The sequence below is a fragment of the Ruditapes philippinarum genome, unplaced genomic scaffold (genome assembly GCF_026571515.1).
Source record: "Ruditapes philippinarum isolate M1 unplaced genomic scaffold, ASM2657151v2 ctg8609_1_1_1_1, whole genome shotgun sequence".
In the NCBI taxonomy this organism is placed as follows: domain Eukaryota; kingdom Metazoa; phylum Mollusca; class Bivalvia; order Venerida; family Veneridae; genus Ruditapes; species Ruditapes philippinarum.
Genome location: NW_026865466.1, coordinates 39,045 through 66,815, shown reverse-complemented (window position 1 = coordinate 66,815; position 27,771 = coordinate 39,045). Strand labels below are relative to the sequence as shown.

General features: G+C 32.3%; 1 protein-coding gene and 1 long non-coding RNA gene across 2 annotated transcripts in view; both read right to left on the bottom strand.

The window, feature by feature from the left end:
* The window catches only part of LOC132729159 (angiopoietin-1 receptor-like), a 32,045-nt gene extending 17,911 nt beyond the window's left edge, over positions 1–14,134 (bottom strand). The window contains exons 1-10 of the mRNA XM_060714905.1: positions 14,017–14,134; positions 10,404–10,518; positions 10,036–10,137; positions 9,356–9,561; positions 8,618–8,784; positions 8,130–8,271; positions 4,257–4,444; positions 3,794–3,959; positions 1,690–1,816; positions 38–211 (exon numbers count right to left, since the gene is read on the bottom strand). Of these exons, the coding sequence (XP_060570888.1) occupies positions 38–211; positions 1,690–1,816; positions 3,794–3,959; positions 4,257–4,444; positions 8,130–8,271; positions 8,618–8,784; positions 9,356–9,363 (972 nt within the window). The 5' untranslated portion in view covers positions 9,364–9,561; positions 10,036–10,137; positions 10,404–10,518; positions 14,017–14,134. The remainder of the gene's footprint in view (positions 1–37; positions 212–1,689; positions 1,817–3,793; positions 3,960–4,256; positions 4,445–8,129; positions 8,272–8,617; positions 8,785–9,355; positions 9,562–10,035; positions 10,138–10,403; positions 10,519–14,016) is intronic.
* A 336-nt stretch (positions 14,135–14,470) lies between these two features.
* Positions 14,471–27,771, bottom strand: part of LOC132729162 (uncharacterized) — a 33,228-nt gene continuing 19,927 nt past the window's right edge. The window contains exons 2-7 of the long non-coding RNA XR_009625576.1: positions 24,258–24,324; positions 23,550–23,650; positions 22,457–22,552; positions 21,814–21,924; positions 16,144–16,294; positions 14,471–14,503 (exon numbers count right to left, since the gene is read on the bottom strand). This is a non-coding gene — a long non-coding RNA (uncharacterized LOC132729162). The remainder of the gene's footprint in view (positions 14,504–16,143; positions 16,295–21,813; positions 21,925–22,456; positions 22,553–23,549; positions 23,651–24,257; positions 24,325–27,771) is intronic.

Here is a 27,771-nt window from a genome sequence, read left to right as displayed (position 1 = left end):
AATATTTGTTTACTTTTTATCTTTCTTGGGTACTTACGTCAAACGTCACGGATTTATTTAGTAGGGCTTGGTTATATGCATAAACTTTAACAGAAGCTATACTATTGTCAAGATCACTCTTGCTAACCATGAACCAGCAGTTATCCAAATATAAATTCTGGTACGGTTTAAAACACATCCCTTCTATCACAAAACATGGGTAATCAATGGACTGAAAAAAGACCAAACAACATATCCTTGTATGAGAATTTAAAGAAAAAAGTGTCTATGAATGTAAAATGTTGTAACTGCATTTATAAAGTCATCTTTATCTAAACAAGAGGGCCAAGATGGCCCTAGATCGCTCACCTGACACATCAAACTCATCCGAACAATTACCTAGACAGTTACATAGACAAGCATTCTGACCAAGTTTCATGACAGGTGAGTCAAAAATGTGACCACTAGAGTATTAACAAGGATTATACATATTTGAGCAGTGTGACCTAGTTTTTGACCCCATGTGACCTATATTCGAATTGACCTAGAAATCATCAAAACAAACTTTCAGACCAATTTCCAGGATATTTGGATCAAAACAGTTGCCACTAGTGTTAACAATATTTTTCTATTTTTAGCTCCTGTGACCTAGTTTTTTATCCGATATGATTCATGTTCGAACTCATCCGAGCAATTACCTAGACAAGCATCATGGCCAAGTTTGATGATAACTGAGTTAAAAATGTGATTACTAGAGTGTTATCAAGGTTTTTCTATATTTGGGCGTTGTGACATTGTTTTTGAACCTATGTGACCCTTACTTGAACTTGACCTAGAAATCACCAAAACAAACTTTCAGACAAATTTCCAGGATACTTAGATCAAAACAGTATACACCTAAGTATTAACATTTTTTCTACTTTTAGCTCCTGTGACCTAGTTTTTCATAGGAGATCAACCATGTTAGAACTCATTCGAGCAATTACCTAGACAAGCATCCTGACCAAGTTTAATGACAATTGAGTTAAAAATGTGACAACTAGAGTGTTAACAATGTTTATATATTTTAAGTTCCTGTGACCTAGTTTTTCATCCGATGTGATCCATGTTCGAACTCATCTGAGCAATTACCAAAACAAGCATCCTGACCAAGTTTGATGATAATTGAGTAAAAAATGTAACCAATAGAATGGTAACAAGGTTTTCCTATTTTAAGCTCCTGTAACCTAGTTTTTCATCCGAAATAACCCATATTCGAACTCATCCGAGTTATTATCTAGACAAGCATCCTGACCATGTTTGATGATGATTGAGGCAAATGTTACCGCTAGAGAGTTATTAAGGCTTTTCTATTTTTAGCTCATGTGACCTAGTTTTTCATCCTAGATGACCCATGTTCAAACTCATCCGAGCTATTACCTAGATGAGCATTCTGACAAAGTTTGATGATAATTGAGTCAAAAATATGACCGCTAGAGTTTCAACGAACAAGTGTGGACGGACGACGGACGACAGACGACGGACATCCAACGATCCTAAAAGCTCACCCTGAGGTAGCTCAGGTGAGCTAACAAAAAACAACAAACGACCGCAACATAACCGATATGCTTGTGTAAAATTTTAACTAAAAACATTTCGTTATTTGCATATTTCATTAATTCTCTAAAAAACACTTGTTAATGCAATATGAATGTAAGCAAACCAAAGTACATTTGAAATCGATGCTGGTGCAGAGCCTTCATATATAACCCTGTCTTCCTTGCCTGTAGTTTTAATTGTGATAGAAAATCCAATCTTATGTACGCCACTCTCTCTGTCAATGGCAATGAACTTTATCCTGAAATTAATGAAGATGTTCACTTTTTTGTAATGTTAATTTCCTAAACGCCAGTAGGTACTATTACTGTTTGATCAAGTGTAACTACCATTTTTTACATTTACATAAGCAACATTTTTAACCTACAATTTGACTGCATGATGCATCTAGAAAACAAAATGGTTGTCATGTTTTTGTTCGATAAACTAGTGCATATGGCCATCACAAGTTTGTCTCTAATCACCAGAGATGTACATTCGCTCTTAAAACATCAATTGGTTGAATAGTCATAGAAGCATCCTGTATAACAGAGGAAGAATTATGTGAGGGAGAATACTTATCTAAAGGGAACCAGAAATCTAAAGGGAACAAGAAAATGATTTAAGTGATTCAAAGAATTAACTTTACTTGTAGTACACAGATCTAAAATATTATTCAAAATTAAAACATTGAATATGCTCATTGTAAAGATAGAGAGTTAAAACGCTGTGTTTCTGATAAGATAAAATCTATGCATCTTTAAAGCTTGTAGATGTCATTATGCTCAAATAATGAACATAAGTAACTTCTCTCAAGTAAAAGCCTATGTTAACAACATTTTCCTTGGCGTGGTATTTATTTTAAATATTATCCACTTACAATGTGTTATTTATATATGATTTTACCTCACTTAATTTATTAACTTTATAACCATATACCAATCAGAGGGTAAAACACATAATATTGCATGGAAGCATCACTTTTGACCCGCTGACATTATCGAGCCGGGTTGTTTAGTTATTCGATGCATGTTTTAAATATTTATTTGTACGTTTTAGTAAAATATCACATCCCGCAATGTATGTTCACACCCTTGACAATATAATTTCAACCGATGCGTTAGCCAAGTATCAAATGGTATTTAATTATGACTAAGCATCGAATGATGCATTCATCAGCATAATCATCTAATATTAAATTATTGTGCAATATTTTTTATATTTTTTATTTACTTGACTACACATGTCAGATATTTTACTCATACTATAAGAAACACGTATTTGATATTTATAAACTAAAAGAAAACTTTGAAATTTTCATTTTACGTTTTAAATTCTCAATTTATAACCAATTGACCAATTATGAAAGAATATAGTGAGTAATGGTGATATAATAATAATAGACCTTGTTATATCAAAAATTCAAACAACACACATATAGAAAATTGAAAAAATAAAATACATGCAGCTATTTACAAGTTTACTACCAAGACGGTGTTTAACATCATTAGTTAATTAAGCTATAAACCTCTGAAACGTTTACTATGCCAAATTTATTAAAAATATGAATGTTAGCAGTCTCTCGAAGGGTAATGACCTACAATAAAGTATCAATTTGTACATAGTTTAGCTCCTGTCACTAGCTTTATTATGAGGGTTTTATTGAAGGTATTTTAAAGGTCACTACTTTAAACGATAGCAATAAAAGTCAATTGTATGCTTATTATCATAGCTTGATAATAGTTTACGCTGAGAGGTTGCATCCTGAACGGAAATAAGATAATTGGTAATTAAGGACAATATACTTTTCTTTTATCAACATTTTAAACGATACAGTTTCATTATTTTAAAAACAATATAATTCAATTCAAATGAATACCTTAACTTTTATCTATACATAGCCAATAGTATGTCAACTTTAAGACATTGTTTCATAACAGTACTAATTGTTTATGTAAGAATTAAACAAAGAATTAAACAAAGAGCATTAGAGAAGTAAATAACAGTGTATTATGTTTTGTGTAACAATTTACTAATTATTTAGAAGTTCTTATATTTGATAAAACATTTTTTGGACATTTAAGTTTATATTTTTATAATATTTTGATCAGACCAACTGAAAATTGGAGCTACACTTTGAAGAGAAAGGAGTTATAGCATTTGATTACATGGTAACATTACATTCTGGCATCTGGCATTTAACTTAACTCTTTGTGAGGTGAATGAAAATAAACCTTACCTCGAAGAGAAATTAAATTTTGTACTTTCAATGTTCGGTTCAAACATGTGGCCATCCCCGGGAGAAGATATCGTAGGTTCTGTATTATCAAACATTACCAAAGTACTGTCTGTTTTTATATTTCCCATTACATCTGTCGCTCGGACCCACACACGTACACGGCTTCCTGTTAAATACATCACGTGTATTTTTTAATATGTCAATGAATTGTACTGTCTTATTTTTTGATTATTCTAAAAAAAGAATCAATAAATTACATTTACGTCTCTACATGAGACATGGTATTGCTTAATAACCCTGATAGCGTTCAAAATATGTATAGAATATCGTGGTATATTTCTGTCACCAGTTAAAGAATCAAAAACAGGACAATTATGTTTCAACAAGTTGAAGAAATATTCTATCTTAAACGTAAAAAGTAATAAGAAGTTATATAAATTAATAATGCAAGTACAAAGTTTACCCTCCTGTAGTTTCAACTTAATTGAGGTTTTCTCTTGAAATGTTTCCAAAATTTTCCATGTGGACTTTGGTTCCTCGTCATCTATTGATAGAACAGTTGCTACTTCAAATTTTACGATTCCGTGAAAGTTTTCAATAGCTTCAAGTGTTCGATTTCCTTCGTTGTCGTCTAAGGAATCGGGTACGAATCTATAAAATGACAATTTGTGGGATGAAATTATTTTTTTAGATAAGCAAATGTATATCTTTATTCTTTCAATCAACAATAAGAAAGCTCTTCCAATAATTGTAGTGTTATAGTATACCTAATCTTACATAACTCAATATCAGTATGTAAACTCAGTATAAATTTCAATCTGCATGCATCTATTTATTTCTTATTGATGCAATTATTAATGGTAAATGATAAGAATGGTCATTACTCTTAATTTCAAATCTTTCAAAAAGGATACATTGGTCAATGTCTTGCTCTAACCTTTTTGATATCTTGCTTGGAATAAAACAAGGGGAACCACTCTTGTCATCGTTGATTATTTTGTTTGTGAATAATATATGTAATATTACTGATTTGTCAATACTGTCAAATGACAGGACATCAATTTGTTATCTATGTAATTTTCCTATATGCTGATGATATTGCATCATCTACAACCAACTCAAATAGTCTGCAAAACCAGATTGATAATCTTTATGAACATTGTGAGTATAAGTACCATCCATAAACAGACTCAATAAAACCGAGCCTTCAACATTTTCAATTTTGCCGTTTTGAGCGTTCTTTCGGGATTCTGTTTTTTTAACTGGGATTAAATATTTAATTTTGTTTGTTTGTTTGTTAGGGTTTACAACGGCATATACACCATTAATGGTCATATCAAGACGAACACTATAATAAATATCACTAAAAGAGTTGTTACAAGTTTTAGATTAGATTATAAGTTAAGTCTAAGATTGTTTAAGTTAACTTCCTAAGGTTTTGGATTGAACTGAGACAAAAAGTTCTCTCAGTGAAATAACGCGATAAAAAATATCACGAACATGTGCAAATTATTATCAACAAAATTAAAATTTGTATATTTGAAAAGAAAACAAATTAGGAATAATTTTTATATGGTCTATCAAAGAAGAAAATATTAAATAGTCTATTCCTATTGTAATCTTGTTACACAGGCAATATTATAAATGTTGTTAGGCATTGTAAAATTGAAATACATGTTAAAACACAATTGTTCCTGTTCGAGTCCCTAGTTACTCCCGAAATTCTGTACGGTTCCGAATTCTGGGCGTTTCAATTACAATGAAGTTGACAAAATCACCTCAAGTCCTTTAAAATAGCTTTAGGGGTTCTTCTTAAAACATCAAGTTCTGCTGTCTTTGGAGGGCTTGGTCAGTTTCGACTTATATTATTGCATAAAACGCGCTCTAAATATTGGCTTGCTATTATGAAATCACCAAATACATTTAAGCAAAGTATTTATATTGAGTTGTGTGATTTCTTTATAAACAACAATAGCAAAGTAACCGGGACATCAGAGATTATATGATTGTTAGATTTGCTAGTTATTTACTGAATACAAACAACAGTTTTGATTAAAACTAAATGCCCATGTTAAAACAAAGTTCACGTGACCAATCTGACACGCCTGGTATGAAACAGTAGCTAATTAATCTAAGTTATTCTACTATATACTACTATTAAACAATTTAAAAACTGTATTTATGTATGAAAATACTTAGATCTGGTTAAATATATACACATGGAATAGAAATGTCTTGTCTAAGACTAAGCTCCCATTCTCTTGAAATCGAAAGTGGAAGATATTATGCTGCTGATGTTAAAATGTTGAAACCCAATACCTCTACTTGATATGTTTCCCCACGTCTAGTGAACTCAGACAAAAATATAAAATTAATAATTCCTTTGCATGTTTTAACAAACTCTGTAGATTTTTAGCTTATAGTAACTTTACTATTCAAGAAACATGGCTAGATATAGTGTGCTACTTCTTTAGCCTTAATTACTTCTCAAATACTTATTTTCTTTAAGAATGTTTATTGATGTAGTTCTCTATTTTATACTTATGTTTTTATATTAAAAATGTTAATCAATATGAATGTTAATCCGTATTGTCATCCCTAATGTAAGCTAAAATGCTATTTTTTTGTATTTATGTGTGATATCTTAGCCATCTTTTTTATCTTTTTAAAGATATTTGAGCCGCGTCACGACAAAACCAACATAGTGGGTTTGCGACCAGCATGGATCCAGACAAGCCTGCACATCCGCGCAGTCTGATCAGGATCCATGCTGTTCGCTTACCAACTCTATTACAAGTGGAGAAACTGACAGCGAACAGCATGGATCCTGATCAGACTGCGCGGATGCGCAGGCTGGTCTGGATCCATGCTGGTCGCAAACCCACTATGTTGGTTTTGTCGTGACGCGGCTCATTTTGTATACTAATATGTTAATAAGCTTGAAAGTGAATAATTTCAGTTATATTATAACAATATTTATTTATAAATTCTCTATAATTAAGGCACTTCTTTTTTTAAATAAAAATGTTTTATGCGTATCATACATTACAAAAAATCATAAGGAGTACAAACAACGTTAAATAAATACACTGATGAATGCTTGAATTATCTGCGTATAGAGTGGAAAATAGTCTACGCTATAACAATATATACAATTAATCTATAAGTACTTAATGACATATAAAATAGTAAACATCTATCATTATTCTGAAATCCCGTTATCCTGAGGACACTTGTGTATTTTGACCGATTCTTTAAAAAATAGCAAATATGGGACTGACTATTTCCTGACTTTTCAAGTACTTTTCACGAAGACGTGTATTACTTTGTCCATAATGACAGGATGCTTAATTGTCTCACCCATTAAGATGCTGGCATCTGATAATGACTTGTCTAAATGACAATACAATAACTCAAGGTGATCAAGTTCAGAAGACGCTTATCCAAAATAAAATCATAAATAAGCAATCTCATGAAGTATTGGTGCACTTTATTGAAAACCTTTGTAAGAAACTAACATAGCTTTTAAACTAGACGAGCATACCATATATCTTTATTCGCCATAAAAAAAGGAATAATAACCATTTAAATATTCCGTTAACTTATAGTGATTTAAGAAAAAAAATTATTATGGCAATTGGAAACTGAATCAAAAGGGAAATTTAAAAAGTTAATGTTTTGCTATTTTTTTGTGCTTGTTTTTAAAGACAGAAAGCAAGACAATATAAGTTTTTTATGCGTAAAATATTCTTTTTTATAACACTTGATCGTTTGAAAAGTTAACAACACCTGTACCTTTTTATCAAATCACGGATGTAAGGTGTTGAGTTTCGTGGAAGCAAAACAAGTTAGAAATTTTGAAACAAAATTGTTCAAGGTCAAGAACTCAAAAATTTCGTTTATAGAGATTTAGTAGAAAGCCATTATTAAGCATATGTTTGTATTTATGTATGTATGTATGTATGTATGTATGTATGTATGTATGTATGTATGTATGTATGTATGTATGTATGTATGCGTGCGTGCGTGCGTGCGTGCGTGCGTGCGTGCGTGCGTGCGTGCGTGCGTGTATGTATATGGCGAGGGAGTACAATGATAGAGGTATGGCAATATACTACAGTGAAAAAGGAGAGATATGGCAAAATTGGTGAAATATTTTCCCTTCAAGCAAGGAATCATGGGCCCATGATTCTTCAGATAACATTAAAAGCTAGTTTTGGTAGGCAGACGATAGCGGTTTTGATGAATTCGATGCCCTTCATTACAACCGTGCTGAAAGAAGTAAGTTTAAAATAAACTAATGTAAGTGAGAAAGTAACACAATACACATATTTACTTTTGACTAGAACGTATGCCATCATCTTCAATTTCCTTGAATTGGATTGGATATGAGTCAACACGATAAAGCAACTTATTGTCTTCAATTATCCTATTAATAAAATGATTTGACCAGGCTACATCGATAGTTACATCATTTCCTGAAAAAGGTGGTGGTAGAAATAATAATGGTCGCTTATAACATAATCTAAGATTCTTTAAAACCCTGTCAGGGGCAAGTCGTTGTTTCCTTGAGCAAGAAACTTTTCGTTCAATGCTTAGTACTTGTTGGTACCACGAACAGATTCGAAAGTGTTGCAATAAGCTAATATCTTCCAACACAATCTAGCTTAAATGCATTTGCATACACAAAGTACATCAAACCAACGCGAATAAGCATGAGACAGATAACTGTCCTGTACCACAAATACATGCGAAATGATAAACCAAGGAAAGATGTTATAAAATTGTACCATCTAATAGCTTTACTTTCCTTGAATTACTTACCTTCACTTGAAGTCTGCCACATATATCCAGTTTCATTAACAGCTGAACTCACGTACAGTTTTCCGTCAGGGTTTTCATTGAGGGTAATGTCCGATTGGTCATCAAACAAAACAAGTCTCCGCGCTATTCTTGAGTTATTTGCAAAGTCTCTAGTTTCCATCAAAACACTTGATATTTGTAAAAGAAACGACATTTATTAAACGAAAAGAAGCTTTGCTTAACTCTTCTTGAAGCTTATGGCAGTCACGATTTATAACAATCAGGGAAAAAGAAAGACCTGACCACATTAATATGTGTTTTCCTAAAGTAGACATTAACGTATTTAATCAAAAAGCCAGACATAGACTATGTGTCGGCTATGTTTCAAACATTACGTGATCATCAATCCCGTGATTACTGATGTTACATACTTGTTGTTTAAGTTATGGTTACAAATTACTTAGTGCTGTGGTTAAGTTAAGTATATCAACTAGCTGCTTTATTGGTTTAAACCAAACAATATTGTTTTCTATAAAGGTGATATGGATTTTATCACACTTATAAAATCTATTCCCTTACTGCTTGGCAGCATGGCAATGCGTAATAACAGTGATAATACAGTGTGTTAAGTGAGTATATACTGTCGAGAATACTATCCATATATAATACATAATATTATAATGAACAATTTATATAAAACAATATATAAATTAAGATATAAATACAATGTAATCTAAAGTCAAAGGTAATTTTTCTTACCTGTACATGCCCGGTTCTTCCGGCTTGTAAGAAGGATAGACAATGTTTCTATTGTGTGTAATGGTTTCCTTAAACACAGGCTTCAAAGGTTCTGCTTCAATAAGTTTGTCATATCGATCTGGTGTTAGTTTAAACACTTCTACGTAATATTCCCAAACGCCACATAATTCATCAATCCATCCGGACCAGAGAATCTTTATAGGATCCTGAATTAAAACGTTTACAAATGAATGATCAATTTTATCATGATCTTTATAGAATAAAGTAAATATTAAATTATTATGTCTTTTAAAAAAACTTACTCGATCAAAACATATATTATGTTGCGTGGCAATCTTAAATATCAATATATTTAAAAACTTCTCTGTTTTTGCTTTTACGATTTCAACTTAATCAACATATGATAAAACATTTGCTATAAAATCACAAACTATGAATTGATATGGTTAATACGCAAATGAATAAACAAAAGCCGTTTGAAAAATTATCTTGAAATAGAGCTGTAATAAATGAGAATGAAAACCGGAACACTGCTCCAAGTGGAGCGTAATGGTAAACATCAATCCAATCTTACATCACAGAACCAGAGAATTATTAGAAATGACGAATGAACATTTGCACTGAAAAAAAAACCTTTACGATTTTAAATGAAATACCAAATTGAATAAACATTCTATTACCTTTGTGAATTCCTTGTCGACACGGAGTATGTCTGACCATGAGTTACATGTTTTTGTTTCTAGACAATGTTTAGGGGCTATGAAGTCGAAATTGAATTGTACCTGGACAATATATAGAATACAAAATTATAATCAATCAATCAATCAATCAATATTGAAAGAAGGTGTCGTAATATACATACATACATATCGTGGTTATTAAAAACAATTATCTTTCTCTCAGCAACATATGTACATACTTGACGTGTTTGTGTTCCTTAAATTACGTTAACAACGTATAAAATTGCAATTAAAAGAAAGATTAACAAATATACATTCTGTTAAAATTTAATATCTAAAAAAAAACGGTAAACAGCAATACAACTTACCTCTCGAATATCTTGCAGACCTTTGTAGTATTTCCGAGCATATGGCCTCCTCTGTTGATCTATATTGACCAACTGTTGGAAACCCCCAGATGATGACTTGAACTTGATATTCAACCTAAACAATAAATTTAGAAAAAACAAACAAGTATGTTCAGGCATTGATTGGTGCGCATTGATATTTTGAGCCAAAAAATACGGATCATTTGAAGATTTCACTTTGACTTTAAGATAAAGATCAGTAAGAAGAAAACAAATCCAAAATAATTCAAACCCAACATATATGTCTATGCTTCATATTCTTTATTATTCACTTTTTTATCCTTCAAAAAGTAAACATTCATTTGATGCTCGCATTGTTTTATGTATGCTGTGTGCAACCACATCTATCTTATATCAATTTCAATTCTATTTAAATTCAAAACGCATCGGACAAACGTGTGAAGACGACAGACATCGCACTGTAATGGTTATTAGTGACATTTTGGCTTAAAAATAAATGGAACATAATATGTATAAAATGAATGGTGGAAAATTGGGATTCCATGATATGGAAAATACCAGACTCCCTAGCACCGGTAAAAGTTAAGCAAATTAAATATGCAAAGAAGTCTTTATGCAGTTCGTTGGGATGTTGCTCATGCACGCTTTGCCTAATGATCAAATAGCCTAATATTTGTATTTCTACCGATATAATGCAGCTGTATATTTATGCGAGGGAAGCTGCTCACTATCGACTTCCTTGGCTTTGGGAGAGTGGGACATGCACCTTACTTTCCTGATTTAGCCCGTATGGATTTCGTCGTTTTTCCGAAATTGAAGTTGGAATTACCCCGGGTAAAGTTTACCATGTATTAGTATCCGATCCGCGATATCCGGTTCCGCTCGGTCTTTGTACAAAAACGTTTTCCGGTAATATACGGACTAACTGTATATTGATCACCGAAATGTGCATCGGTTCAAACGATATGTTGATTTCCGGCAAAACTTATGTTGGTTTTACTCTCATATGAGGACGATATTGAACGGCAAGTTTTATCATTCTGTGTTATTTTTGTTTAATATGAACTGCATCGTTTTATTGCAAAACAACAACAACAACAATAACAACAACAGAAAACGACAACAACAGGAAAAAACACACACAAAAAAAACGAAATAATATTCATTATATATTTAACGAAGGTAACTCGTTAGGATAAATCCTATCTTCACCGAGCACTTTATACAGTTATTTACGAGTGTATGAACCGTCGGCCTTATTTCACGGCGTCTCAACGCCGTGATATTGTGATGGGTAGTTTTCGGTAGCATGGGCAAAAGTCACGTGACAAAATGCTTTTCGATTTCTACAGCCGACATTTTATTGTTTTTACGCAATCATTGTACAGCCCATTTCCGTGAAAAGTTACATAGAAACAGTTTTTTTTCCAAACCATATAGACTCTAAACAGTATTTTTATCAACACAAGAAATATCAGCGTTTTATAATAACACATTTCCGGACATCCTTTCGACATACTTGAGAAATTTGCCAAAATGGATTTTGTATGGTGGCTGATTTACGCCATGCCGTATTTTCGCGTCTTCGCCTGAAAATGCAAAAATACGAAAACACGAAGGGACGACAAGTTCTCATGTCGGATCTATGTCTGATCGGAGTAAATCTTTACACGTGTAAAATGTCTTTGAACATTACATTTCTTAGTTTCTATATTTGCAATTAAGAGCTTTAATTGTCTTTTTTGAATAATTTCATTTATCTTGCGCAATTCTCTAAAATGAGACTTGGTTTTTCTATATGCGTTTCACAATAAACACTCACCATACCAGGTTGTACAATAACTTAAATTTGGTCCGTAAATCAGTCTTTACCACATCATCAAACTTCATTCAGAATTCATGTCTCGTTATTGTGAGCAAAATTCTTAGTTTCCTTTAGTCCTTTAGATATGAGCAAGAAAATGTTTTATTACCCCCCCCCACACCGAAAAGACGATGGGGGATATAGAATAAGTCTCCGTCCGTCAGTCTGTCCATCTGTCCGTGCGTCCGTCTACATTTTTGTCCGGAGCATATCTCAAAAAAAGTATCAGTTTGAAACTTCATAGGTGGAGGTATCAACTTGAAACTTCATAGGTGGATAAATCATATTTAGGAAAAGTGCAGTGCACAAGAATAATAACTCTACCCAGCATAATTTTTCATTATTGCCCTTTGTTATTCTTCAAACTTAATTTTTGTCCAAAGCATAACTACAAAAGCCTTTGAGATATCAACATGAAACTTTATAGGTGGATAGATCTTACTCAGGAGGTATGCAGTGCTCAAGAGTGAAACATCCACTTTTCATATTTTTTTAGTTATTGCCCTTTGTTATTTTTCATACTCAATTTTTCACCTGAGTGGAGCATAACTCAGAGTCTTTGAGATGTCAACATGAAACTTCATATGTGGATAGATCTTATTAAGGAAGAATGTTGTGCGCAAGAATGATAACTCTACCCATTATAATTTTTGAGTTATTGTCTTCTGTCATTTTTCATTCGTTTTCTTCGGAGCTTATTTCAAAAAGTGTTCGAGGTAACAACTTCAGATGGATAGATCTCATTGAGGAGTGCAGCACACAAGAATGATAACCTATCGTGCCTTATTTTTCAGTTATTGCCCTATGTTCTTTTTCATACTTAATTTTTGTCCAGCGCCATAACTAATTAAGCCTTTAAGATATCAACATGAAACTTCTTAGATAGATCTCACTCAGGAGGTGGTTATTTTTCATTCTTAATTTTTGTCCAGAGCATAACTGAAAAAGCCTTTGAGATATCAACATGAAACTTCATAGGTGGATAGATCTCACTCAGGAGGTGTGCAATGCAAAAGAGTGATAACTTTACCCTTCATATTGAGTTATTGCCCTTTGTTATTTTTCATATTTTATTTTTCACCCGAGTGGCGCATAACTCAAAAACCTTTGAGATGTTAACATGAAACTTCATGGGTGAATAGATATTATTGGGGAGGAATGTTGGGCGCAAGAATGATACCCTTTATATTTTGTTAGTTATTGCCCTTTGTTATTTTTTGTCCGGAGCTTATCTCAAAAAGTGTTTGAAACTTCATAGGTGGATAGATCTCAAAGAGGAGTGCAGCACACAAGACATTTAACCTAACGTGCATTATTTTTCAGTTATTGCCCTTTGTTATTTTTCATACTAATTTTTTTTCCAGAGGATAACTACAAAAGCCTTTGAGCTTTCAACATGAACCTTCATAGGTGGATAGATCTCACTTAAGAGGTCTGCTGTACACAAGAATGATAATCATTCTGCTCTACTACATATACATGGCTCTTGTAACAAGTTACATTATGATATTTAAAAACCTTCTGAACAAGTTAAAATGTCAATTCAACACAATGCTATTTGGAGATACCTTATCAATTTACTTAACTGTATTTTGTTGTTGTTTTTTTGTGGGGGAGGGGTGTTTTGGGTTTTTTGTTTTTCGCCGTGACAATCATATTGCTGCATTTCCCAGCAATTTTTTACTTGTAACTCTTTGTTTTGTGTTTGCCGCAACGAACAAAGATAATATTACAATACGCCAATCTTACCAATCTCCATGTTCAATGAGTGTCCTGAACTGATCATCGTCAATTATACATGTGGCCAGCTCGGCTGCTGGATTGTCCTTTGAGAAACCACCCTCACATTTATAGACTTTAAAAACGATCCTTCTTTTTCAAATCAGACCACCGATAGAAAAATGTTTTAATTTGTTTTTCTTTTTAGATTTTTCGCTTTTAACTTTTGCCAAAAAAACGTATTCCCAAATTAAAGTTTTTTGTACGGAAAGAAAACATATTCGTTCATACAAATTTTAAAGCATTTCTAGTAATTATAGTTTTTAATCAATTTAATTTAAATGGGGCCCCTTTCCCCATTTTTCGGGGGAATTTGCAAACGTTTTGCTTCTTTTGAGTTTTTCTACTTTTTCCTATTTCTTTTTCATACACAATTTTGGTTCGGAAAGGGTTTTTCCGGCTATTGAAAAAATGTTATTTTATTTCGAAATAGAGATTATTGAATCGCTTCTGGTTGCTGCAAAATTAAACAATCTTTCTATGAAACCTGTATTCAATTGATACGATTTAGAAATTGAAACAATAATAATTAAGTATACCTTATTATTTCAATATTTCTAACATGACAGTTTCATTATAATTGTTTTTTTTTCTCACAATAGATTTAACTTCTCCCGTGTAAATCTTCTCAGCTGTAAGTATACCAAACAGTGTTGCTGTGTAGAAGTTGTACAGTATATGCGACTGCGGCTGTTCTTTTTTAGCATACTCCTTTACATAAAATGTTAAAACATTTTAACTGATATTTTCCGTTCTCTTTATGTTTACAATATACAAATCGGAATGACGTCATACTGTATTTAAAGGTGTGCAAATGACGTCACTTAGATGCTTTTCGGGTTTTTTTTGGGTTTTTCCTTTTTTTTCCCGGGGCTTAAATTTTCCCTTTTTTGGTTTTTAAAGGAAATTTTAAAACCCTTTTTTTTTACAGGAAACGGAACAAAAAATTTCCTTTTAGAACCCCCTTGAGAATCAAAAGAATTCCCAAATTTTGGAAAAAAAAATCGTTTTTTTTGCCAAATTTTTTTACATTTTTATTCAAAGTTTTTAATCCCTTTAAAAAAAAAATTTCCGCTGTTTTGGGGGGAAAAGTAAAATAAAAAGACCCTTTTTTAAAGGGATTTTTTCAAAACAAGGGCGCCCCTTGTTTTTTTCCCCGAAAATTTTACCGTAATTTCGTATTTATTTTTTGGGCTCCCAATTTCCCTTTTTAACCCCCCGCAGGGGATTCCCCAATCTTTTGGCGTAGGAAATTTTCCAATTTGGGCCCAAAGGGGGGTAATCACTGTGAGGAGTTTTTTCCCCAATTACCCAAAAAATTTTTAACGTGACGTCATTTCCGTTATTCAAACATAACGCAAAAACGAACTGATAACGTTATACTATAGACACTATTTAACTGTAAGCCAGTTTGATTTTTTGATATGTTATACATTAAATATTTCAATGCATACTTATAAATGAAATATATGGAATATATTTGTTTGTTTTGCATGTAAGATCGTGAACACCTGCTAATATATTTTCAGTCGTGGCTACGCCACTCATGAAAATATTTCATCTGGCATCCACCTAGTGAAATATATTTCGATCTTAAATGCAAAACAAATATTCTATTTATTCAATGCTTTTAGATCTAGCGATTTAAAGTTATTTCTACTTGTTTTGCCGTGTAACACCATGCGTCATTCTTCATGACGTACTCATATCATGACGTCACCGTACCAATGTCAAAAAATAGTTCAGTAACATTTCTCGAATTTTGTTACATTTTTAACACAATGTATGCAGTTATTTACTTGCTTCTCCTAAAGAAGCAAAATTTACATACGACAGAATTTATTCCTGTTGATAATTTCATTTAGTTATGAAATATTATTTTTCATCCGCATTCAAATATGGTCCGGCTACAGTGAAAATTATCAAATATAATTTCACTGCGAAAATTATAAAATATAATTTCACTTTCCACTGCAAGGTAGGTAGTAAAAACAATATTATGCTGACGGCAGGCTAGCTTAAAATGATTTTATTCAACTGGTTCACTAAATATGACTGAACTTATGCTCATTTAATATCATCTTTTAATTTTCTTACCACCAAATAATTTCTTTTTTCCCCGCCTCTTTCTCCTCCAGTCCCTCTAATATGAACATAAAATCAACTTGACCATCAATTCTTCTGATATGAGACAATGTTACGTTACTCTTACCGACAACTGGACGAAGCTCTTCACGTGTAGAATCAACTGTCAAATATATGTAGATAACAAACTTGTAAGTAGTTTACAGCATAGAAATCTTGTATTGCCTTGGTTGATGAAGTTGTAAACTTGTAGAATTGTGAAAATTATCAAAGACTATATATGTACTTTAATCTAATTGAGGACAAAGCTCATTTCCTTGTTGTGTGTCCTATTAACAATGCTATAAGAACTGTTGTTTTTTGAAATGTTATTGAATAAAACAATTCATTTAATACACTTGCGGACAATGAAAAACTACTTTCCCACCAAAATAAAATTATCAAATTTATTTCAAAAACATATCTGTAAAATTGATCATGATTAATAATCGTCATGTTGTAAAATCCAACTGTCCGTAAATGCATATCATGTATTAATATGAAGTTACTATTATGTTAATAAAATGTTAATAATAAAATACATGCTCAGATTATAATCTTCTGTTTATGTGACCTATAGGTCCTATGGGCCAGGCGTTCATCTTTGTTTATTTTTGTGTATGCAACACATGTCACTATAATAACGATTCTAACACTCCACGTGATTTTGTCACTATAGACAAAGAAGGAAAACAACCAGTGTTTAACTGCCAATGGACTAATTGTATATGCGGCTGTTATGTTTTCACCCTCGATTATATAGTTTACAAAGCCTTTTAAAGCAACAATAATTTTCATTACAGCATTTTTGTTTATATTTTCAGTTCTTATATTGTTTTCTTTCTATACAATATCGAAAGAATATCTCACATACACTAACGCCATATATTGGATCCATATCAGTTAATAAATATTTTGACAAACGGCGGCAATCCGTAAGCAGCGTAATGACGTCATCCTAAGTATACAACTCATTCATAAACGCTGACGTCATTTCAAACATACAATAATGATAAATTGGCCACTGATGTGAACACAACACTATCCATTCTAAGACGTAAGTTTGAATGTTGTAAACTTGATAAAATAACTTTTCTTTCTTATTATTTCTTTTGTTTAATAATTTCCAGTAGGTTGCGAAATCGAACATCGTTATACGAAAATCGGCACCGGAAGTTAGGGTAAAGTGATCGTAAGTCGGACTGTATCGTAGCTTCTTCCCTTTGTAGAATCTATTTTTAGAAACATACCGGAATTTCCAAAGCACTTACACACGGGGGAATACATTAAAAAACGAAAAACAATCATAATTACTCGGAACCAGTGTAAGAAAAAAAATAAAGATCGGGTTTAAGCCAGGTACCAGCATTTGATGTTGACTCGGACGGATTTGATGTTGAGTCGGACACCAATTTTTTTAACTTGGGCGGTACAAATTACGGTCCCGTTCTAATCGGTATTCATCATATTAATCGAATGAAATATATGGTTTTTCTATTATTGTTTCAGAAATATTAATATGAAAAAGGCAAAGCCTCAAAGCGAGCTCGATGATAAAACTTTGTTTATTTTATTTCACTCTATAATTTTTCAAGCGAAATAAAGATTATTTTAAGTGAAATAAATGTAAAACTTAAAACGTTTGCGACATTAAAATAGCGTACTTGATTTGTTTGTTTTGCACGTGCTGTTTGGCGCTACATTGTGACGTCACGTAAACAATACTTTAAACGTCTGTACAGCGTTAACGACTGAATAAAAGATATTGGTGTACGGATTCATTTTCTTAGTTAGACCATTTTCTTTCATTCTAGATAGTTTTCACAACAAAATTCGACAAAAAATTGTTTTTATTTATCAGATTTCAAACAAAATGGCGCCTTCGATTTTCGTTTTTTATACACAGCTTCCTTTATTCTGGTTCCCTGTCCAAGTATGGTTCTCATAGACGTGCGCGGGTGACCAGTCTACACATCCGTTTTCAGTCAGAATTCCTCAGTTTTTACCGTTTTCTTTAAATTCGAAAGGTTGCAATTTCCAATTTGGTACTTTGGACGAAAGTTTTCAAAACCATCACTTAGCAGGTACTCGCGTTACCGTAAAGCTCGCTTTGCGAGCAGGCCCTTCGGGCCAGCTCGTCGAGCTCGCTATAACATTATATAATATATTATTTTTCTAACTAAAATGTACTAAACCTTTTTTTTGCATAATTTGTGTGATTCTGAGTAAGTTCATTTCTCATCGATCCCAATGATCACTATACGAGATTAGAAATGGGACGTATTTTATGCTTACAGACTAATTTGTATTTTAGTTTGATTAAAGTGCGTACTACAGTGTACTAGAAAGCAGAAAATAAAACATATAGTTTGCAAATAAATGAAACACTAAAATATTGACGTTACCGTGATATTTTATTTTGGAAAAAATAGTGTCTTCAGGGTAATAGACACAACCTGCAAATCTGACAAAACATGCAGCCGACGCATAAACGTAAAAATAGGCGGATACGCCGTTACATACATGTACTCATTCAATGACGCTATATATGACTTTAGTAATACTACGTTGGTAAGACTACGTATACCCCGCCCCCCCCCTCTCCCAGCACAAGGCTAGAAACGTTGACAGTTTCCTGTTTTTCTCACAATATCTAAACAACAACAATAATCTTTTTGGTTAAAGAAAATATCACATTCTGAGGAGAGGGTCGAAATTTGCTGTTTTATTTTATGTGTATGCATGGTTCAGCTAGAACATATTCGTTTGTCTGATAAAATATATTTTCTGTAAGATACCTGTGACAGCATGAATATTGTTAACAATAACAGATTTATATGCTAAATTTAAATCAAATTAGGCTGTTGTCACTGCTTTCACTTTAGAAGAATATCCTCATTTAGGATTCAATTTCTTAATATATGTTTGAATTCATGCAGAGCAAAAAAAATCAGCAAAAAAGTAGCATGTCATTTAAACAGAGCAAGTTGTTCAATCATGATAATATATGTTACGGCAAAATGTTATTGAACGTCATCCGGCATTTTCTTTGTCCGGCATTTTCGTAATTCTGTCTCACACAAGGAAGATTTTCTCTTCTGCCCAACAACAGGACATTCGCCGTATACTGACGTTTCATTGTGTATCATGTCTTCCGTTTTAGGCATGGATTACTTATTCATTAAATCACAAAAATATTTATAATGTATATCTCATTTATATAATGTTCCCAGCCTACACTGAATATAAATGAAGTGCGTCTGCCTTACACATGTTAACCCTGATTCTGAGATTCTGTCATTATGTTTATTTTTTATTAATTGCTTTTATATAACGTGGATGGGACTTTTTGTAAGAGCGAAGCTTTGGACATAAGTGTATCATTTGTGTATCATTTTAAGTTTCTGTGCGTCTTCACGACGCAGGGACGTGTAACATAAGCCGACATGGCGACTAGGACCTTCATGTTTCAGGTTTTTAATTGCAGTAATACAAGTTTGGCTCCATGGTGCATGCTAAGAACGTATCTGCTTACGTATACATTGCCAGTTACAACCAAGCAATAACAAAGTAAAAGTTGGTAACACTTTGAAACTAAGAAAACATTTAAATTGTAAAACAAAGAAAAAAGCAGCTAAGTAATGAGGTGAACATATGTTTGACATAAAGGTATCTAACATTATTTGAAAACACAAATACCAAATATCATATCTTAGAAAGAAGTTATAATGTAAGTATTAATGAACCATGGATACATATGAACTCTAGATCTAGATATAATGATAAAAAGGAAGCAGAGACAAGAGTCTTATTTTATTGTATGTAGCGCCGTATCCGCCTATCCTTTCGTCTATTCCTCAGGCGCATGTCTTGTCAGAATTGCATCTTATGTCATCTTGTGTCTATATTCAAAAATCTTGAAACACTGAAGTCAAGACATTTTCATTTCTTTTCAAAATCAATTATCTAATTATAGATCTAGATGTTATGTCCTTTGATATTTTAGCTTCAATAAATAATATGATCAATTTATTGTGTCGCAAAAAATATACGAAGCTTAAAAAATATGTTTCTTTTACTATATATAGGCCTATACGCTCTTTGTTGTTATTAAGAATAAAACTAGAGCTTGTAGATAATTTCATGTATAGAACAATGGGTAATTATGTCAATAGAACCTACTTTGAACAGTGCCCGACTTAACATCGAATTTTCACTTTTGACTGTCCGACTTAACATCTAATTTGATTCCTACGCAGGGTGGGGAAAGGTAAAAGAAATACGAGGCCAAATAATTAAACAAGTTTAGAACACAAAATAAACATGTATATTTGTATAGTTGATATATATTTACATATACATTCTCTAATTTTTAATACATTAAACCACTGAAATAGGAAGACCAGTCTTACTTTTCTGGAATCGAGAATATCAAATTTCGCGTCAATAGAGCTATTTATAGTAACACTAAAGACAGGAAGCAAGCCACGCTGACAAGAAAGACAACTATGCACGGTTTAAATGTTAAGGTTGGTTTGACTGCACTTATTGGCATGTTAGAAACGTGTTTACAATATTTAATGAACAGCTAAAAATGTCCGACTTTCGATCGTGACCGACTTAAGATCACTTTACCCTATTTCCGCTTGAAAAAATAACATCAGGGATCTTTCTTGTTTTATCTTGTTAGAATCGAAATAATGTCGGTCTGAGCGGTGTTTATCGGCTATTTAACACCGGTTTTGTTGTTTTGATGCATCAAAAGTCCAAACCGGTGTTAAATAGCCGATTAACGATATTATTTCTTAATTGTTTCGTGTAAGACGGCAAGTTTGATAAGGGTTACATATAAAGCGACACTACTTGACACTTATGGAGTAATCTGCCGATGTCCTGACTGAAGCCGACGGTTGCGGCTACACAAAGTAAGCAGGGACGACGATTAAGGGTACTAGGATGCGTGTTTCTCAAATATTTTTAATTATTTCAAACCTGAATATTTGTTCCTCTTAATCTGTTTATCCCAATTGTATCAAATTCAAATAAACATTAGTCGCACTAATTATAAGTGATAAACAATAAACAATTAAAACATCCAGCCAATCACTAAATTGTTGTTGATGCGCTAAAAAAACATAGGTTACATTTTATAAACGGGGTTTGTGATTGGGAAAGGAATAATTATGCATTGCTTTACTTAAAAGCACATTTCATTTGATCATTTGAAATGATTTTATTTATAACAACTACACCCCCTTTTTTGAGACAGACCATTTTTAATGACAATCAATAATTATTAATGTTGAATTCACGTAGACATGTTTATGATTTTATCATGAACTAACTGAAGCAGCAAACATGGAGACCGCTATAAATTGTTCTCAAGACTGCTGTCGGGACGGTTGTCATTTGTTTACAGAGTTGCTTGAAGTACAAAATATGGAGCTGTTTATTATAATTATTTTGTTAAAAGTATTGCTAGAAGGAGGATTCTTCGAGACATTTATCTATTTACAATATTACTTACTGAAGTAAGCTTATGAAAATAGTTATACAATGTAATTTATTTACAGTATTGCTCAAAGCAGATAAAAGTGACGACAATAACAATCGAGGTAGTAATCATTTGTTGACAGTACTTACATCCTAAACAACCATCATATTGACTTTGTTTTATGAAGCCAGGTTCACATGTACATTCGGTACCACTAGTGCAGTCTCCAGGGTAACAGGGCTGTCTATAAGAACATGTCACTGAAATATATTTATGACGTGAGAAAATATATTAATTTGCATATCGTACACAAGAAATTCTAAAAAATACCAACATGACCAGGTACACTATAAAATAGTGTCTCTTTTTTTTCTATATAATGCGCGTTATTTTATATAGCTTTACAGTTGATGTACAGTTCATATTTTCCATTGAATCATTTGACTTTTCATATTTATTTTGATTTTATCAAACCGTATTGCTTAATAGTTTTATTTCCATTAATATACAAATAGGTAAAAATAAAGCATTCAGAATAATAATCTAAATTAAATTTGATGTTTTAAACCTACATAAAAACAAAGCGTTTTCGTATCCAAAAAGCAACGTGATTCTATCAAAATGAAATTCAATCAGAGAAAGTGAAATGTTTCATTTACAATGATCCAGGTTTCAATAAATTTTATAGATTACTACAATTACATTTGATATCTTGAATGTGAAATATGTAATATGTACAGTCAATATCTTATATTCTTTAAAACGAAATATATAATCTGTTTATTATTTTACATGAAGCGCATCCTACTCCTCGAGACCATGAAGGACAGTCGCAGTAGTTTGGACTTGTGCAAGTTCCGCCATTCTGGCACGTCGGACGACATACAGCTTTAAATAGAACAATAATAATAACATGTCAACATTAGCTTTACATATCCTGCTATTCAATATCATTTTCCTCATGGTGCCCTATAAAACACATGCATTAAAGAAACATGACCTTACTTTTTCATATTGAATTTCTTAAACGAGTTAATTAGTGATAAAATACGAGGATGTGTGTATTCGTTTAATAAATTCAAGATATGGAAAAGCACGAATGTAATATTCTTTCTATCACATAAATTGGATAATAACTGCTGTAAAATGCCAATGTTAATTAATTAGTCGTACTTGACACCTTTAACGCTAATGGAAAAGAGCTAAAACGATAAAATTAAAAAATGCTTCAGGCCCGGTTTGATAGACACTGCCTATGGACGACAATTTAAAGCGCAAGAATGTCAGTTACATGTAGTTATGATGTTAAAAAAATGAGCAAATAAAATATATACGTTTATTGTATTTTGACAATTTATTTATTTAAATTGTCTTTTATTGAATGAGAATTGATTGACTCGAAGCAATAATCTAAATATATCAATCTATAACTAAATCATCATAAAACAACTTGAAAAAAGGCACAGATGAACTATATTTTGACTCGGAGTGCGTTGAACTTGACTTCTGTTAGACTTGCACTTAACAACGTCTTTTTTCTGATGCTATGCCGCGTAGTTGTTGTTGACAGACATTGGAAAGTATATCTAATTAGATTAAGGATTGAGTTGAACAGTAGTACAGTCTATAAAGTTTGTTTAGTTTGTTGACAGTGCGTCAACAACATTTGAATAGTAATTAAACTATCCCAAAATCGTTTCATGGCTTAGTTTCACTCCTGTGTCGTAGTTTATGTGATAAGAGAATATACATTTCTCTCAGTAAAATACATCTTTTTATATTTCCCACAATATTTGAAATACATGTTTCCATTTCAACATATGTTAGTCGAGTAACAATCTTTAGCAAAAATACTTGTCAATCATTCATGATATTAATTACATACGTATGTTACAGTTTCGGTCTCCATTGTGTGTATATCCAGGTCTACAAATATATTCAGTATAGTAAATAGTTCTCCAGTAATATCTCCAGTATGAACATCCCCTGTAATAATAAAGTATGTCAAACAAAGGCGTGCCCCATAGAAAGTCGTATCTTACATCTTTCTGAATAAATACCAACAAATATTTCCTAATTAATTACTTCTATGTTATTACTCCTTCGTCAATTTTGAATAGGAATATAGATCAACATTTACAGTTTAAAGTGCAAGGCATTGTATTTCTGAACTTTTCTCTGGAATATGAAATTAATGAAATCTAAAGAAAAAATATGTTAAGGTCTATGAATCGCAGCTCAGGTCGCTACAGTGACTTGTGCAAAATTTAATACTGGTCAGTGTGAGAGCCGATGTATTTCTATAAACTTTTTAAATAATGAATGGCTGACTTGCACCATACCTTATATACATAGTGCACAATACACAAATATCGTACAAAATCTGTCAATTGTACAATTTTAATCTAATTTTTGTTCAATTTACACAAGAATATATAAAAATACATGTTTGAAATAGTTAGATCAAGCATACTTACTAAGATGTTTTTGGCATTGGCCGTCGATCACAAAGGAATTGCATGGCGTTTTTTTGTTGAGGAAAACTAAATATATTTAAAATAGTTCATTTAAAATGTGAGTAACGAAGACTTACCACCACCAGTACCAGCATGCACAGTATTTCACATTTTTATCTACTCCGCCTTACTGATTGATAATTCCTATAACAAATGAAGAAATATCTTTAGGTTAAGTGTCAAAGCAAAACGTACCAACATTAGTTTCTCATGCCTAAAAATGTCACAATATAAACATATACTTCAAAATTAGATATTGGAATTTTTTTTTCATATCACGATTGGTGTTAAATATAACATATATACATTAATTTTATTTCATTTAACCGGTAGTGTAAGCTCAAATGATTATAAAATTAGCTGTTGTATATAAGTTACAAATTTAAAACTATTTCATACTAATACATAGTTAACAGTTGATATAATGAACTTTGTTGTAGTCAAGGAAATCATTTCTTTTAAATTTAGTTTAAATACATTTATTCCCCGGATATATACATAATTTTAAAATACTAATCAAACATTTTTATTTTCAAGGAAATGATTAAAACGGAAGGCTAAGTCTTACAAAATTCTCCTCATTTTTAGTGTATTTTTATAATGTGTTGACTAAATAGATAACTGTTCTACTATATATTAGAATTGATTTGTTGTTTGACTTAATGAAGCATAATTTATCTATAAATTGGTACTGTATATTATTACCATATTCACCCACTATCTGCTAAACTGTTTCTTCTTACTATTTATGAACATTGGTTCAATGACTTATTATATGAATTTTTTTAAATGTTATCATTTGTATTAGAAATTTTCCACCAATAATTTTATATTTCAACATTTCTGTTTACATATAAATGGCACCTTAAATTTTTTTATCACTATTAAGGGCTACACGTAGATACTGACCCCATCCACCCCCTCCCTCATATAATTTATATTCAATATTTGTAAGTTGACATTTAAATGCAAGCATAATTTATGTGCGTTATAAAACATACATAACATTGTTTATCACCGTAGGGAACGTGTTACAGTATCGCGTTTTCCGGTTACAGTATAGCTTTTTCAAGATGGAGGATTATTTGTGGGGAAGACAGGTAGGTGATTTTTATTCCGGTACATACAACAGGTAGTTTGGTTTAAAAGACATTTTTGCGTTTTGCTTGTAAAGAACTGGGTCCGGTATCTAGTCATATGTTTCTCTAGACCCTGTAACGCAGTTTTCTCTCTATATTGTCTCATGAATGTGCTGATTTGACAGATTGAAACTTCGAATCGAGAGACAAACGCATTTTTCTCCCAAAGCATAAAAAAATCTTTTAGAAACCAAACCACTTGTAGTATAAACCGGAATAAAACTAACCTACCTGTCGTCCTCACAAACAATATTAATCCTCCATCTTGAAAATTGTATACTGTAACCTGAATACGCAATACTGTAACACGTTCCCTATGGTGTACAGTGTATATAGAAATTAAAAAAGAGGGCATGATGGCTCTGAATCACTCATCACCCGAGTAGATGATTCAAATGATCAAGATTGATATATCGTTACAAAGTTTTTTTATGCCCCCGGACATATAGTAATTGAACCGTCCGTCCGTTCTACCTGTACCAATGGCTTCTAAGTTTACACACTTACTAATCAATACAAAGTACATGATCTGGGCAAATTACATAACTCTGGCTTTCATATTTACCAAGTTATTGTCCTTTTCAGCATTTAGAAAATTAATAATGGTTAACCCAGAACGGCAAGTTGGAAATATCTTAAGTTATATCTATACTAATGGCTTTATAATTTCCGTACTTACTTATCAATACAAAGTACATGATATTGCCAAGTTTTAAACCTGTGTCATCCATAATTCCCAGTTATTTCCCTTTTTTCACTTTGAAAATAGGGCCTTGTCTGGTTATACTATTTCGGCATGTTCGATTTATATTAAAATTTCTCCTAATTGCTTAAATTCTTTAATGATATCTTTCATATTTAGTAGGTGGATGGTCCTCTAATTTTTTGTGGAGTAAGCGGACTCTAGGGTCAAGGTCAAGGTCACTGGTTTAAAAAATAAATATAAACATTTTTGCTCATGAAGCCTTTATTTTTTAATTGATGTCTTAGTTTAATACAAACATTCCAAGGGAGGTCCTCCTTCTTTGGTTGTAGTAAGGGGTCATTTGGGTCAAGGTCAATGTTACCAATATCAAGGTCACCAATGTTAAAAATAGATTTTTACATTTTTAGATGTGTATTGACCTTATTCTATAGACAGATGTTATTTATAATTGATAGAAACATAAACTTTGATGGAGTAAGTGGTCAGTTGGGTCAAGGTCACCAGTGCTAAAAATAGATTTTTACACATTTGCTCATACAGCCTTTATTAAGTGACAGATATATTTTATATTTGGTAGGAAGATAACTTGCATGGTATTCTTCCTTTGGATGGAGTAAGGGGTCAGTTGGGTCAAGGTCACCAGTGCTAAAAATAGATTTTTACACTTTTGCCCATACAGCCTTTATTTAATGACAGATGTATTCATATATATTTATTTTCACAATTACAAAATGCCATGACTTTGTCAAGCTATATAACTTGTGTTTACATTTTTTTGGCAATTTTTCTGTCCAATATCAAGGTCACCAATGTTAAAAATAGATTTTTACATTTTTACATGTGTATTGACCTTATTCTATAGACAGATGTTATTTATAATTGATAGAAACATAAACTTTGATGGAGTTAGTGGTCAGTTGGGTCAAGGTCACCAGTGCTAAAAATAGATTTTTACACATTTGCTCATACAGCCTTTATTAATTGACAGATGTATTTCGTATTTGGTAGGAAGATTACTTACATGTTATTCTTCTTTTGGATAGAGTTAGGGGTCAGTTTGGTCAAGGTCACCAGTGCTCAAAATAGATATTTACACTTTTGCCCATACAGCCTTTATTTATTGACAGATGTATTCATATATATTTATTTTCACAATTACAAAATGCCATGACTTTGTCAAGCTATATAACTTGTGTTTACATTTTTTTGGCAATTTTTCTGTCCATAACTGAGTGAATGGGTAAACATTTTTTGAAATATTGCTACTGACAAGAATCTGAGCCGGGGGCATTTGTGTTTAACAAACACGTTCTTGTTTATTTTTAGCTCTAAAGGCAACTTTGATCAACGGATCGAAACCATTTGTGCAGTGTTTCTAGAGGACCATCCGACGACCATTTATGTATAGTTTCATTAAAATCGACCCCATGCTAAGGAGAAGATGTTAAAGGAATTTTCTATTTTGAGCTCTCGCGGCCAATTTGTTAGACAGACCGAAACCATCTGAGCAATTTGTATAGAAAATTATCTCATGATCAAAACTTATATGATGGTAAAGTCCGATGCTGATAATGGTGTAACCTATAGTGGTAATAACACGTCATGGCATGCATCATAAATACAATAAATAAGATCAACAAGGAAAGGCAGCGTTCAATAAACACAACCTCCACACGACCCAGCAACAAGGACCAGCGGCCAGGAGCCCAGGAGGACATAAAACAAAAACAGGACAGGGCACAAGGC